This window comes from Pseudomyrmex gracilis, unplaced genomic scaffold (assembly GCF_002006095.1).
Source record: "Pseudomyrmex gracilis isolate BER0280 unplaced genomic scaffold, ASM200609v1 scaffold_108, whole genome shotgun sequence".
Taxonomy (NCBI): Eukaryota; Metazoa; Arthropoda; class Insecta; order Hymenoptera; family Formicidae; genus Pseudomyrmex; species Pseudomyrmex gracilis.
This window is the reverse complement of record NW_018020692.1, coordinates 389,002-405,369: the sequence shown is the minus strand read 5'-3', so window position 1 is coordinate 405,369 and position 16,368 is coordinate 389,002. Positions and strand designations below refer to the sequence as shown.

Sequence of the window (16,368 nt, the reverse complement as noted above, 5' to 3'; positions counted from 1 at the left end):
ATATATATATATATATGTATATATATATATATATATATATATATATATATATATATAATATATCTCTATGTGTGTATATAAAGGTTTCATCGTCATCGTAAAAATTCAGTCGGATTTCGCGGCGCGGCGGTTACCGCGTCGAATTTCTCTACTATTATATATACCCTTCTTGCCGCAAAACGAGAAAACAACGATGTCTCGTTCGCTCACGCTCCATCCACATTCACACGCACACGCTTCTTTATTGGTGGTGTAAAGTCTCTCTCACAACATGTACAGTAAATATATGGTTTTTTTTCGCAAAGTGTCTCTCTCATACGGATCTCTCCCGTTGTGTGAGCCACATTTTTCGATGCGCGGCGTTTAATCGGGAAAAGTGACAACGGCGTGAAACAACGATTCGCGCCCACACGAATTCTCTTCGCGGAATCCCCTCCCCCCGTCCCGGCCGGATAGAAAAACGCAAGGACATTCGACAGCCTTGGGGGAGAGGGCGAGAGAATTCTCCGAAGAGGACGAAACGTATTTCGTACGTGTCGCCGTTTATATTTTCCCAAGACAACAGTTCGAGACAACACACTACGGCGACGCAGCGCGGTTAATAATTCTACGACAATAAAATCCCGCGAAAGCGCGCGGAGAAATTTGCGCGCTTACTCGCGCGACTCTCTCTCTATCTTTCTCTCGGCACGCTCATTTTGGTACGCGGTAATAACGCAGGACAAGGTAGCCCAGAGTCCGGAAAACGATCAGGAATGCCAGAAGCACCGCCGTGTTCGCCCAGATTGGTAGTCCGGAACCCCTGACCCCGCCTTGACTCTCCAGAATCGCGGAAACGGGTATCGTCGTGCCGTTTCTGCACTCGGCGAATTTACTCGGCTGCGAGCATCTGTCGTACAGAAGATCATGTGCGCTCGATCAGTGTGTAGATTCTTGGGTTTTATTATTATTATTATTTTTTTTTCATTGTGCGTTTCGAGATACGATGAATATTTTTGTAAGAAAAGAAATTTATCTTTTGAGTAACAAAACTTTTTCTTGCGAATCTCTTATATACATTTTGCGCGCGTCTCTTTTGATCTGCTTTCCGGAATAAGAAAAGCTTTTTTAAACTTTGAACAAATGGGTGTATATTTTATTCAGAATTTGATAGCAACCGCGTGATAAACCGAAAAATATTCCCGCATCATATCTCTCCTAAGTGGGTAGTAAACGAAAGATGTGTGTTCTTACGTGATGGGTTCGCCGATGTCGAATTCCACAATCTGCATGTTCTGATAGGCGTAGTGCACCATACTCGCGTATCTGGCCCACGCTAACCACGGCGGCACCGACGTAGCCAGATATCCGCCCAAGAGCTGCGTCGCCAGCGTGTAGAGCGCGGACGCGGTGATGCTCACCTGCATATCTAAGCAGCAAGCGCCGACGAAAAATCCGACGCTCTGAAAAAGGAACATCGCAAAATTGAGACGCCGGGTGCAATAAAGTTCGGCTTACGACGAATATCAAACGGCCGAGTCGATAGCTTTTGACCCCCCCCCCCCTCTTGGGACGCACACCTTCGCGCGTTTCGACTTTTTCCAATCTCAGATGACCCGATAAACTTATGTTTCATATGTGATTTCCGATAATGTCAAGATACAAAATATATAATGACAGACACGAGAGAGATCACGGTTTGTATTTTCGAAACCGCGCATATTTTCCAGAAGCCGCGGTTATTATTAGCTCTTGTTGAGTCTTTTCATTTACAAATTATTCTGTAAATTTCTTCGAGAAATAAATCTCACTTCAGGCAATATATGGATATTTTCACTTCAAGCGGTAGTGAAAATACTCGTGAAAATTCACTTTTCTGACTCTGGTCGTAGAGCGAATGTGCGTTTTTCGAGCGAATAATTATTATTGCAAGAACAAATATTCATTCTTGTAACTTTGTATCTTTGAGTAGGTTTCTCGATTTTTTTATTTTTATCTCAAATTATTTCTTTCTCTCTCAAAAAAAAAAAATGGTCATCTCGAATAAACTTCCACTTGCTCCGCTAATTCAGCTACTGAGACTCTTGACGATAATTATTGCAAAATCGCTATTTATTGCGCTCACATTTACTCTTCGCACGGATGAAAATTATTTATTTTTACAGAAAGTGATGAAAGAATTCATGTACAAGTGAGAAGTCACTCGAGCGACGTTCAATAGTCACTCAATTTTTCCGAGTGCATTTTCGCTCGAAGAAATTTAGAGAGTGGATTTTTGAATTTAATCCGAATGAAAAAGTTTACATGAATTTACGCGTGATAACGTAAAGCGACAAAGTGCGTGCTTCGGGGAAGGCCACAGATCCGGAGTAAACAAACACACACACACACACACACGCGCGCGCGCGTTACCTGCGCGACCACGGTGTTGAGCAGCAGGAACATGAGCAGCGTGAAGAAGACGGTCACATTGCGGAAGCCCAGCATCGGGTAACTAATCACATGGTAGACTGCGGGCAGCGTTATCGTCAGCGGTAACTCGCCGACCATCTTCGCCAGATAATAGGCCGAGAGCCGGTAGGATCCTGACAAGCGCTCCTTGTTGATCACATCGCGCTCGGGGGGAACTGGAAAAAAAAAAAAAAACGTAGCCCGCGCGTTAATCGCCGAATTGTCTCAAAGTTATAACGCGACAAACCAAAGACGCGCGCGAAACTTTTCGTCACATTCCGCCGACACACCCGCTTATCAGAGACGCGAGTTTAAAAGAACTTCCACGGGCACGTATTAGGTCATGGTATGCTCTACATGTTAACGTACTTGATTGAACGTTCTTTGGTCCTTTGCAAATCTTTGCGATAAAAAACGAACCTAACTGAATGGCTGGTTGAGCACGTCACGTCGAGGCTCCAATTAGCCAATCAACTTCGTCTACTTCTGCGTGGCTTGCGCAATATCACGTAGTATCACCTGAGAACCTTCTGCGTTGGGGCCCAACTGATTATTTTCCACGTTTTAACTTTCGACTTATTATATACACGTAAAAGCGGCCAAACTGGTTAAATTAAAACGTCATTAAAAAAAAGATAAAAATTCGTTATCAGCTCCGGAAAAGCTCGAAAGCGTTTCGAGCTTAATTCGCGCATAAGCGTTTTAATTGACGAAAAACAAAAAAAAAAAAACCTCAACGTAATTACTTTTTCCGTTCGAGAGCGCGTCGTTAAAAAATTATATTTCGTCGGTTTGGCGCGAGTTTAATTTTACCGCGAGTTTTATTTCGCGCTCGCAAGCCCCCGCGCATTGATGCAGGTATTGTGTGTCGAGAGATAATCAGTCTCTCTCGGGGGCACAATGAATATATATTTTAGCCTTTGTGTCGCAATTTCTCATCGCGCAAAAGAGAATTAAATTCAACTCACAGCTGGTGAGAGTTCCGAAGTGCGCGAAGAGCATCCAGTACGTGGTGCTGAAGAACATCCACCCTTGGATGTCGTGGAGAGCCGTTTCGGTTCTGGGAAGCCTCAGCCACAAAAGCCCGGCCAATATTCCTAGAGCTATCGTTTGCAGCCAGTTCAAACGCGACAACATCCGCGGTTTCGCCTCTTGAAAATTTCTCTCCGATAATACCTGAAAAATTAAATATTAAAAATGACGTAAACTTTTTGTGTTTCGTTTCTTACGCGATGAGATTTTTTTTTTTTTTTTTTAATACAAAAAGTAGATTCACGCGGTTAGATTTATAATTAACGACAATGATGTTGATATACAGGTACGCTGCTACAGGTTTAGTATACCTTTGGAACGCCTCGATTATATATCAGCGTCCGTGAGAAAATAGAACGCGAAGTTTCACAATGCTAGTTTCGAAGGTCTTTTTGAACAATAACCGCCGCGCGGCGGTATTACGTGCGCGCAGGGTGTCGCGGGAAAGGCTAATTTTCGGTGTTTAACTCCGGTGTGTTGTGTGTGTGTGTGTGTGTGTTTTGTTTCCCCAGCGTGTCAGATCGGCGAACAAAGAGAACGAAATTTATGTACCATATCTCCTTGGTTCGACATAAATAATCGTAGATGGAATATATCAAGCCTTGAACGCGCTTGGCGTGTGCGAGACAGACAGAGAGAGAGAGAGAGAGAGAGAGAGAGAGAGAGAAACAAACAAGGCGAGACGCGGTGGTTAGAAAGACGCTACCGTAGGCCGCGAAGAACGCGTGGTTCCGCCACACGGTAAAAGTGACGCAAGTTAAGCCGCGCGGCGGTGTGATTCGCGTACGGCAAAGCGCGATTACAAACGGACATATCGGTCTTCGCGGCGCGAGGTAATTATCCGGATATGGCGAATCGCGCAAACGCGACCTAGTTCTCTTCTCTCTCTATACTCGGCCGGTCTTCTTTTCTGATGACATTTATGCACGCGCGCTTGTTCTTTCTTCCCTCGTGCGCGCGGAACGCGCGCGATTCTCTCTCGGCTGCCGATTCACACCCACGACAACGGGAATGACGCGTCTCTCCTTCGCGTGAGAGAGACTCGCGGAGAAATAAGCAATATTCCCGATTACGCATTAGTCTAGTTGCATACGTTAATTGCGGCGCCCGCGACGAATGACGTAGAACAACAGAGAATTCTCTTTCGCGAAATGATGTGAGAATACTGCGTCATATCTCGATAAATCGCGTATATGGGATTTTAGTCTGTTGCAAAAAATTTAAGATAAATGTCTCTCAACTTATATCTCTCGGAATCGCCCGATATATATATATATATATATATATGCTTTATCTTTTTTTTTTTATTTAACATACATTTTTATCAATGTTCGCAATATAGTTTAAGAATCTATGAGTGCTTATTTCTCTCTGAACTAGATAAATATTTATCTAGTTGTGGCACGTTATGCGCTATCTTTTAAAACAATTCGCATTAATTTATCAAAATTATGTGAAGATCGATAAAAAGTAGCTCAACTACAGCCCCGCTCCTACCGAAGATATCGCACGGTATATTTGTGTTTTATCGCGAATTAGTTTTATATTTTATATTTTATATTAGTTTTTATATTTTTATTCTCTCTACCGCTCTGTGTGCAATCGCGCACACATTCGTTGCTTCTCTCTCTCTCTTTCTCTCTCTCTCTCTCTCTCTTTCTTTCTCTCTCTCACTCATTTTCTGTGTCTCTCGCTTTACGTACAAACGTTGAATATTGTGTCAACTGTCGTTGGGAACTCGAATATAATATAAGGATAAAGAACGAACTTAAGCGAGCGAGGAGAGAACGGCATTGTATCCTGCAATTGCTGGACTACATTCGTACGCGAAAGCGTGTGTACTCACTTTGAACTGCGACCAGAAGCTGGTGGGCCATTGCCAGGAATAGTCGTCATCAGCAGAACTCGCGCTGCTGCTGGCGTGGCTTTGTGTGTCCAACCATAACGTACGGCCTTCGTCTTCCTTCACTAAAGCACATCACGGAGAAATGGATGTTTAGATTACTTTGTGAGAGAATCTCATCGTTGCAGATAAATACGCTGATTCAAAAGCAGTTGTTTTAAAGAAGAGAAAAAAAAAGAAAACTATTGTGCGTTTGGCATAATTAAATTTAAACCCTTTGTGTGTGACAGATCACAAAAATGAGACCTACTAGTTAAACAAACTGGGTCTCTGTGAGACCCGCGTGACTTTAAAATCGAATATCTCCGCGAAAAGTCAATATTTTTTCTTTTTTTTTTTTTTAATCGAAAGTTCGAACGATTCTGCGTCCCAGATATAAGTTAAAAAAAAAAAACTAATTTTTACCAGAGACACCGATGCGCAATTTTTGAGTGGGTCTGAGAGACCTATGTCTGTCTGCGTAGAATTAATTGACTGTAAGCATCTTTCAATATTATCCGTTTAAAAAAAGTCGACTTCAAAGCGATCTCTATTGTTTATTTATCGAGACAATACATGTATGTAAGAGAGCGCAAAACTAATGTAAATCCGATCAAAACCAATCGTAAATCTCAACTCTCAGATTCGTCCAGTTATCAATTTGTCTTGTATCAATAATGACGAGAATTCAAATAACAAATAAGTTTTCGGGAGAAAAAAAAAACACCGCGACTAGTGTGCCGATAGATCGAATGCGAGATATATTTTATCTCTCCGCTTTTAACCGGTCGCATATCAGAGCCGCAACGGTCCCGCCTGCGGTCGACGGATTGTCTAGGTGTGCGCATACATATAAATACGTATATCGTGGGGCGGCTGCATACTATATAATACCGTTGTGGCTGATGTGGTGCTCGTGATAATGGAAGAGATGGTCGGAGAGCGGATGTTGGCTGGGATTATAGTCCGTACGAAGTTCCGGTGGGCAGTCAGGTCCCTGTCTTGCTGCCTTCGCCGCGGCAACGATGCGCTCTCGAACCTCCTCCGGTCCCTTTATTTGTTCCACTGAAATAAACGTTGTGACACACACGCAAGTAAAATATATGTATATATATATATATATATGTGTGTGTACTTCGTATAATAAAAACAAAAAAAAAACATTAAAATTACTGAGGTAGAAAATTATTTTATTTTAATTATTACACACACACATACAAATCGCACAAATTTGTACAAATGTCTAATATGAGGAAGAAAGTGTGAAGAACAATTTGTTTGTTGAATAAAACTTTGTTCGTAAGTTTCGTCTGAACGCGAAATCAGATTTGACGCCAGCAAAGTGCACTTACGGATGAAGTCTGCGGGGTTGTAATTCGGCAGCAACGTAAGCCCTATCGTGGAGAAGAATCTGCTGATATTCGCCGTCGAACCGTAGTACGCTACCTGACCGCGACTCAGGAGGAGGAGTTTGCTGAAACTGTGGAACATCCTGGAACTAGGTTGGTGCACCGTCACTACGATACTTTTGCCCTCCTGTTCGGCATACTTCTTTAACCGCGAGATCAATGCCTGTGCCGAGTGCGAGTCGAGTCCACTCGTGGGTTCCTGGAAAGAAAAAAAGAAAAAAAAAAGGTTGCACAACGTTCCACAAATTAACAAGCACAGCGTTGCTTTTTGATGGCCACGTCGTGATTAGAATCTTGAATGACTGGACGTTTTTTTACTAATGTACAAATCGCGACATAGAAAAGCTTCTGCGAGTTTTTTTGAAGAAAAAAATATAAAAAGCAAAAAATACAATATAAAAAAACTAATGTGTAAAATCGGCTTAGAAGTGAGAAAATTTGCAATATTTTATGTATAAAAAGTTAATAATATATGAAAAATGCAATGAGAAACTTACGTCAAGTAACATTAACGATGGATTCGTGAGTAATTCGCAGGCTATACTCGTCCTCTTCTTTTCACCGCCAGAAAGTCCTCGTTTCGTGTAATCTCCGATAACTACGCAGGAGAATGTGACTTTATTGATTCAACATATACAATTTAACAAAAATACAAAGCACGTTAAGATTAAAAAATTATCGGTATTATCAATTATACGGGGCTTGATTTTTCACGAAAAATCGATACTTCTATAATTTTTTGAATAAATATAACAATTTGTGTTTTTACGTCCGCCGAGCGCGCGAGATTATTGATTTCGTCTCGTTTCCATCGGTTGCGTTCACGCGCCTTCGAGATGTAAGTAGGAAGAGAAACGAAACATGATATTATTATGCGCGCAGAGAGAATGATATTTTACGTCACACAAACACAACTACAGCCGAGGCGCGGTCGCGAGAAGCTCGCGAGAGGTTAATGATCGAGAAAACCGTTTTATCAACAACCGACCGACACAATAAGCCCGGCACTTCGCCGCGATACGTGTATCCGTACTTTCTCTCGTTTGTATTCCGGAAAATGCCACCGCCGCGCGCTTCCGTTACATTCTCGGCTTCGACACGGCCGAGCGAAGCGATACATACAGGACGGACATAACAAAATCCGCGCGCGCATTGCACAATGCGTTACGTGCGGATGAAATATATTTCGACCGGTCTCTCTTTTATTTTAGCTTTAATTTCGCCAAAAATAGCCACCGTGCGGAACAAAAAAAAAAAAAAAAAAAAAAAGACCCAAAAATTGTACGCGTATGAATTTTATTTTACGTTCTCTCGCGTTTACGGAACCGAAGAGACCGCTGAAATTGGGTTATATATGTTGAAGTCAATCGCGTTCGCGGAGCGAACGTGAAGCAGAGGCAACTCGCGCCGGTCGAACACGCCCCATTAGATTGCGGAGAAGAGACGACCGCTTCGAAGATCGCGCGAGAGAGAAAGAGGAGCCGGCGCGGCCGCGTATCGTCGTTGTTTACACCGCGCGGACGTATATGTACCGCGCGGCAAACGGTGGCTTTACGACTCCGCCGAGAATCAAGATGAATTACGATCGGAGTAGAAATCTTCAGATCGCGATCCAAACTGACTTCGCCGCCGCGTCTAAAACCGTCGTGTATCGGCATCGTGTGTATCGGCGTTCGTCTTTCGGCTTTACGACCGCCGGTCGTACTCACTGGTGTCTTGGCAGGCCGCGAGGTCGAGAACCTCGATGATATGGTCCACGCACTGCATCTTCTGGGAGTGTGAGAGCGTGTCCGGAAGCCTGAGCCGCGCCTGGTACTGCAAAATTGCGATGCAATTCGCATGATGCAGGTGTTCGTACATACGTGTGTGTGTGTGTGTGTGTGTGTTTTAATACGATATCACAGTCTGAAAATTGCTCGCGCGCGCGGCCCGGTTTTACGCGCTCCGTCGGGCCGCGTGCGGGCATTAAACAGCAATGTAAACAAAAGTGCATGCCGGCGCTCGGCACCGCAGCGCACGGCGGTGGATGCATTTCCGTTTCGTAATACATATCCAGGCCACTTTGTACTATTATTACCCCGGCCCGGCTCTATATACTAACGCGCCGCGCGCGTTTGGGGGCGCGCCCGTCATAATCCCGGATCGTTAAGTCAATTACGATGACGCGTCGATTGCGAAACCCGCGGGCTGTTTTTATCCCGGAAAGGCGTCTGGAAGTTCGTTAATTCGAGAGTAGGTACTCACGCGTCGCCAGTGCTCTCGCGTTAGATGGATATATTATCGCGAGGGCAACGCTGTCAGAACCGTCTGGGAAGATAATTGCTCGCTTTTCGAGCTAATAAAATATTTACATTCTAGTAGTGACAGTAACAGTAAAGAGGAAAGAGAGAGAGAGAGAGAGAGAGAGGGAGAGGGAGAGAGAGAGAGAGAGAGAAAGAATTATACGCTGAATGTAAGAAACTTTGACGATGAAGCATCGATATAACACACACACACACAAACACACACACGAGCTATCGAGTAGATATTTATATTATACCGTTATACACGTGGGCAGAGATGTATACACCTACACACACACGTGTACACAGTGTGTTCTACATGCGTCACTCTTACAATTTGTTATGCACATACGAGAAAAAATGTTTGCTGGAATAGCAAGATGTTGCTACATGATTATCAAGAAAATGTTTCAAGCTTGGTTAAATTTCTTGTCGACAAGAAATTTGACAAACTCAGCAAATTGTTCTTTACTGGCTTTATAACAGAAAACCTTTTTTTTCCGTGTACGAAATGTTTGAAAATTGAATTTTATCATTTTTTTTTTTTTTTCTATCGATTGTTTCTGAACAAGTGAAATAAAGAAGAAAAACAATGAAGAACAAAATCTCTGTGTTTATTTGATGTGTTTGTTTTTGCATATTAAAAATTATTAATTTACGAATTTATATATAATTTATTTAAAGCAACAATTAATGTAAAAAAAAAAAAAAAACAATAAATCGCATACTGAAAAATATGTCGAAGAATTTTCGAAGAAGCGAAGTTCCCGCGCGCGCGCGATTAAAGTCCCTTATTGCGTGAACAATATTTCGATTCCAAGCGCGTTCAAGAATGTGTCATCGGAATTCGATGCGGCGATGTTATGGATTACTCTTTATATCACAATCAAACAGCCGCTACACGCGTACGGATATAGAGACCGACCGACCGACCGACCGACCGACCGACCGACCGACCGACCGACGACGACGACGACGACGTGCCGTTTCTCAACGTTCATTCTCCTCGTGCCGTTACACAAGCGGGGCCCGTTATGCGGAGAGAGAAAGTGCGGCTGATGATATTGTGCTCGCGGGAACACCAGTTATGTCTAAATAAAGATAACCGACGATACCCGGCTATAGAACTGGACCGCAGAAGAGTCAACCGTTCTTTTTCCCGTCGAACGGTTTATCCCACATGAAAGTAAAGAGATATTGTTGTTTGTTTACCGAATCGTTTTTCGATAAAAACGCTCGATTCCTTTGTTTTCAATATCACAGTCGAATTCTTTTTATATCTCACTCTCGAATGAGAGATAATAGGAAACTACTTTTGCACACACACGCATCCGGTTGTAAAATAGAGTTTTTCATTCAATTTAGAAAATTAAAAAAAATCTCAGATCGGGGAGAAAATTGTAATCAATAAAGAAAAACATTAAAAAAACAAGAGTATCTCTCGCGATGCGAACTATCTCCCCCGCGTGCTGCGGATGCTGCGCTTATTTAAACTTTTTATGCGCAAAAAGCGTGACATTTAACTTCTGATATTGATAACTCGCGTTGACAATGTTGAATTTTTTTTTCTCTACATGTTAACGAACATCCGATAATTCTCGTGTCGTATTTTGCCGATGCCGCTGGTATCAGAAAACAGCTCCGCGTCGCCTGTGTTCGAAGGAAAAAAAAAAAAAGATTGATGTCAGTTTCCGTGGAGACGTGCCGAATGAACCGAACGGGGACCCCGAGAAGGGAAGTAGTACAGCGGGGATTATTCCGACGAAATTTCCTAACAAGCGCGCACGCTCGCTCGCTCGCTCGCGCTTGTTAAACGCGGAACGCAATTTCCTCGTAGATAATAGAAGCGAGACCGCGGCGCGGAAAGGGAGAGGAAGTGGTCGACGAGGAGAGGTGACTAGTCCGGGAGAGAAAGTGTCATCCCGCGGCTGAAAGGAACGAGCTATAACTGCGTCGTGGTTTTGCGCGTCTATAACGCGCGCGTGTATATAGAGGAGGCGCCAAATGTTTTTGAAACCGTAAAGACGCGCGAGAGCAACCGAGCGAGCGAGCAAACTAAGAGCGGTTCACTGACCGAGTTATGACGTCACCGCGAGGCGATACGGCTCCCCTGTCTCTCCCCGGGCGCACCACAATCGGCCCCCAGTTCCACGGTTCCCCGTTAACGGGTTGCGGACTAGACGAACACACGATGGTTCCGTTGCGAGAGAGCCGCGCGCGGCTTGTCGTATATCGGTGTACATGCGTCGCCGTTTCGCGTGTGACACGCGCGTGCCGCGTAGGTAACGCGCCGCGCGCAAGTGGGCGCCGCACGTGATACAACGCCTCTCCCTCTCGCCTGTCATACGTGACTTTAATGAGCCGAGAGAGAGAGAGAGAGAGAGACATAGAAAGTTTTATCTCGACGGGGTTAGAGCTGGTTTTCTACTCTGCTCGGTTCGGCCGGCCGATCGATTGAATTTTAAGTCGAATTCTTTCGACACACTCGCGCGCTCGAAATACCACGCGACGACGTCGAGCGTAACGAAGCTCCGTCGTGAACGCTCCCTTGCGCGCGCGTTAAATTTCTTTCTCTCAAAAATGTCCCGTTATTTTTTTTTTTTTTCCCGAACACGCGCGCGCGCCGACATATTTATTCAATTAGCGGATAAACGACAAAGCGTGCGTATCTTCGTCCGCGTTCGTTTTCCGCGAGGCGGACTTAAATCCCCCAAGTGCACCGCGGAGCGGTAGATATAGTAGAGTGCATTGGCTTCTAGCCCGCATTTGCATTCCCCGCGATCTTGGCGCGTACAGGGTGTCCTCCTAATTCCCGTCTATCGAGGCGCGTGGGTCGTGATGAATATCGAGTGAAAGGCGCGCGCGCACGCAACACGACCGCACCACGGCCGCCACACACTTGGCACGCCCCGGCGGGGCTGTCGGATTTTCGTGGAAAAACGAGGAAACGTGTGACGTTATACGCGCACGTTTTGCGTCTCTCTCTTATTTTCGAGACGCTGGTACAGAAATGCATCCACCGCGATTGTTTACAACGTGCTCCTTTTCGTTATTTCCCTCGGACGGCGATTACACAATCCCCGAGATCCGAGAAATTTGTGTTACTTGCTCCTCCACAAAAATCTTATAATAACTCTTTAACACATAATTACTTGATTATTTCATAATTATTTTAAATATCTGCAACACGTGTGAATTGGTTTTATTCTGGTGTCGCGTGTATTTGGAATTTAACCCTTCGTGAACTGACATGGGTTTCCCAGACCCATTCAGAAATTGCGCATCGGTGTTCCTAGAAAAAATTAGTTTTTTTTTTTTAACGAAACTAATAGAGATTTTTTCAATTTTGTTTATTTGACGCGGAATCGTTCAATTTTTCGCGAAGATGTTTAATTGTAAAGTCGCAGCGTGGGCCTCACAGACCCAGTCGGTCCAACTAGTAGGCATTTTTGAAAATCAGTCCACGAAGGTTTAACTGTAGAGTTCGTAATTTTGTGATGTGTGTAATTATTCATATCGAAAACTCACCTCGAGCGTCTGCCGCAAAGTGAGATCGGGAAAAAAAACATCCTGCTGTTGTACGTAGCAGATTCTTCTGCGCCACCGTTTGGTGAGCCTCTCGCGATTCAGCCAGATATCGCCTGCGTCCACGCCAACACGGCCGGACAAACAGTTCAGCAGTGTTGTTTTACCACAGCCTGCGTAACAAACGTGTCAGGCAAAAATTTAACACCTCTTCGGATTTTGTTGTACAAGCTTGTTTTCGTTTCAACAAATATATATCTTTCGCGTATCGTCGCGTCAGTGTCACGTACAAGTTGCGCAAAACTCGCTTTACGCGCGCGCGAGAGTGTCGTTAGTTTTCGAAACAACGGATATGTAAAAAAAAAAAAAATAAATAAATACAGTGTGTTCGATTTCTCGATAATTTTACGAGACCTAGCTTGGTCGTGTCGTAAATTCGTAACGTAACGAAGATCGATGAATTTTTGCACGAAAATGCGTAAGTACAACGCGCGCGCACGACGACGACGCGTCGAAAACGATCGCAAACTCGGACTTACTCGGCCACGCGGCGATAATAAATATTCGAGAGAGCCGAGCGAGAAATTGCCGACCGGTGTGTATTTCGCTGCCGAGCGCATATAAAAGCGGTTAAAGATAGAAACGCCGACTTAATTCCACGCGACGCGTCCGGCGCAGCGCCGCGTGCGATTAAGATTCGCAAGAAATAATGTAAAATATGGCGAAGTATTCGCGCGACACGTAATTGCGTTGTCGGAACGAGGGAAGGGAGGAGAAAGAGTGGCGAAACTGCCATTGCGGGAACGTGGGGGCGCGGACGCGAAGCTACAAATCGCAATTAGCGCTCGTTACCCGTGACGTGCGCGCGAAGACGTTGCACGCTAATTTTCCGAAGTTACGAGTACAAAGTCTCCTCTCTCTCTCTCCGAAGAGAGTTGGATCAATTTGTTTGATTAGAATTTAAAACAAGATGATGTTCCTCGGGGGCATGTTCCTCGATGCGAGAAACGGATGGACGTTGAGCTCGTACCTGAGGGGCCCATAACGGCCAATAATTCGCCGGGTTTGACGACTCCCGAAACGTCGCGAAGAAGCGCTCGCTTCTCCTTGACCACCTGCAATCCTCGGAAGATTAGCTGCACCGGACGAGAATCCAGCGGGCACACCAACTGCAGCGCTGAGCTTTCCACTCTGCGAACAAATGCAAATCCATTTTTTTTCAGAAAACAAAACACAAAATGTCTCAAATCGTAGATTAAAAAACGAAACATTTGGGGAGGAGGAAAAACTGGATTTTGGTTTTGTTTCGCCAAAATTTCGTCGAAACAAAACGAAAATTCGGTAGATTCGAATCAAATTTGTTTTCTTGCCAACCACATAATGTGGCAAAACTTTTTTCTTTTTTTTTCCGAGTGTGAGAAAAACAGCGACCTGAATCCAAGTTTCCGACGAGGTCTTTGCGATGCGACTTCTCGATACGCGACTTGTTATAAAACATCAAGACTATCTCGCGCACGACTATTAGCGCGCGCTTCGCTTTTTATAGAACCTCTTGGTTTTTGCGCGTGGTTGTGTCGGTTAAAAAACATTAGCATAGATTCCGCGAGCGAAACTACGTAGTCAGTTATCGTCGGCGTTAAACGTGCTAATTATGGTTTCCCCCAGATCTAGATAGCCGCACAATGCAAAGCCGGTGGAAAAAAAAAAAGAAAAAAAAAAGGAAAAAAAAAACAAAAGAATCGAGTGGACAGTACGTCGCGACGCTTTTATCGCGAGAGAGAGGGGGAGGGAGAACATGGGACACGGCGGCGCGAGATTAATTCAAATTTAACGTTCCGCGAAATATTCACGAGTATCTCGTAAAAGTTCACTTTAGCGCGCGGGTGTCGAGACGGCTGTGAATTTCGGCGGTCTATACCGTCGTGGGATTCGCGCGGAGTCGTTAAACGGCGAGGTGACGTGGGTTTCTCTAGACAGGGCGTTTGTTCGACCACACGAGAGAGAGAGAGTGTGTGTGTGTGTCCCGAGCTTCATAATAACAATGACGTCTCCTGGGAGTTATTCCGCGACAAGCAATTAAGTCTGGCGTGCGTTACGCCGAGAAATTGCGTTTTGCAGCGCCGACGAGACTCGTGCGCGATGGAAAATTCTCTTCTCACCTGCTCTCGTCTACTTTCTCTCTCTCTCTCTCTCTCTTTCTCTCTTTCGTTTTCTAACGACGTTTCTTAAAAATTTATTGTTCAAATTGTTATTTTATTCATCAAAGACAATTGATAAAAGTATAGTTACTCGAAGTGATTCACATTCGGAACACACGGCGTAAATTTCGATGACTCAAAACATCTCAGCCGGGGGGATTTATTGCGTCGTCATATCGTTTCTCATTTGTCGACCGAATTCTCTATCCGGCGTTTTATCGCTCGCGTCGCACAGAAGATAATAATACGGTAACCCAACCCGGAACGAGATAAGACTTGCGCAAAGCGCACGGGTGCATTTGCTTCGGCCGTGACGATACGCGAGTCACGCGTGACAAACGTTCATCTCGCGAAAAATCGACAACAACACGGCACGGGTTACGTCATTCGTGACCGCGCGACAACGTGCGTGACCGGGGAGAAGCCCAGTTTTGTCCCTCTTTTCTCTCCCATTTCCCCTCCCCGAGCGCTAAATCGGGAGGAGGAAACTACTAAAGGGACGCTTTTCGCGAGATGTCATAGAAATCGGTCCGCGATTTCGCGACATCTCGGAGTTTTAGAGTTTCCCCAACGACCCCAGGCACGAGTGCGATTCTCTAGTCACTTTTTCTCTCTGACCGAGATCTCGAACCGATTTCTAACATCGTCATAGAGTTTCCTAAGCCAAGAAACGCACTCAAATCGCGGCGCGCGCCGCGAGAAATAAAAAAAACAACCAGCTAAGGGTCATTGGACAACGGACTCAGATAATAAATTCCCGACATGGCAGTGTCACGTCATCCCGAGTTCGTTGAACCCGCCGTTTGTTGCGTGTCTCCAGAGGGAGGAAAGCGAAGAAGAAGCAGGAAGAAGAGAGCGAGGGGAGAAAGAAAGAAACGGAAAAAGATACACAGGAGGAGAGAGTTATCTGTCGGTTCCGGAAAACAAAGAATTCCCGAAGTTTCGTCGAATCCTATCGTTCACCAATACATAAATGTTCTTTTTATATCTCTTATCTTTTCGTAAATAGATTATAAAAATGACTTACAAGTTGGATAGACTAGATCTGTGACATCCAACGCGACTTTAGAATCGAATCTATCTTTAGAATCTATCTCCGCGAAAAATCGATATTTTTTCAATTTTGTTTTTTTTTAGTCGAAAGTTTGAACGATTCCGCGTCGATAAAAAACTGGAAAAAAATCTCTTTTGGAAATTTTGTAGTTTTGAGGATGTAAGCGTTTTTAAAACAATTACTCTCCGTGCGCGCAATTTTTCAGTAGGTCTGGGAGACCCATGTCTGCGTGCGCAAACCTAACACTTTGCTCGGCTATTTCAAGCCAAAATTCAGGCTTAAAAATTGCATAAACCAATTGTAAGCGCAAACATGAGTTAACTCGTGACCAATCAGCAAAGTATTGAATAATACAATGATTGTGACGTGCGGTTAATTCGATCTTTGTCCTCTCTTCGGTATGCCAAAAACAAAAATAGCAAGTAAAAGTAAATAAATAAAATAAATAAACGAATATGCAACCGTCTCTTTTCATTTTTCACGCGCATCATCCCGTGACAGTACGACAGCGCGTTTAACGTTTGGCGTATATAAAAAAAAAAAAAAAAAAAAAAAA

The 16,368-nt window shown here is 44.3% G+C and overlaps 1 protein-coding gene across 3 annotated transcripts in view; it reads right to left on the bottom strand.

Annotated features, from left to right (window-relative positions):
* Positions 1-75: 75 nt before the first annotated feature.
* LOC109856132 (ABC transporter G family member 9) overlaps positions 76-16,368 on the bottom strand; it is a 95,162-nt gene continuing 78,869 nt past the window's right edge. For all 3 annotated transcript variants that reach the window (XM_020431077.1, XM_020431076.1, XM_020431078.1), the window contains exons 3-13: positions 13,591-13,751; positions 12,564-12,733; positions 8,463-8,568; positions 7,251-7,351; positions 6,697-6,952; positions 6,239-6,409; positions 5,309-5,430; positions 3,399-3,606; positions 2,392-2,606; positions 1,234-1,442; positions 76-889 (exon numbers count right to left, since the gene is read on the bottom strand). In XM_020431077.1, the coding sequence (XP_020286666.1) occupies positions 694-889; positions 1,234-1,442; positions 2,392-2,606; positions 3,399-3,606; positions 5,309-5,430; positions 6,239-6,409; positions 6,697-6,952; positions 7,251-7,351; positions 8,463-8,568; positions 12,564-12,733; positions 13,591-13,751 (1,915 nt within the window). In that variant the 3' untranslated portion in view covers positions 76-693. The remainder of the gene's footprint in view (positions 890-1,233; positions 1,443-2,391; positions 2,607-3,398; positions 3,607-5,308; positions 5,431-6,238; positions 6,410-6,696; positions 6,953-7,250; positions 7,352-8,462; positions 8,569-12,563; positions 12,734-13,590; positions 13,752-16,368) is intronic.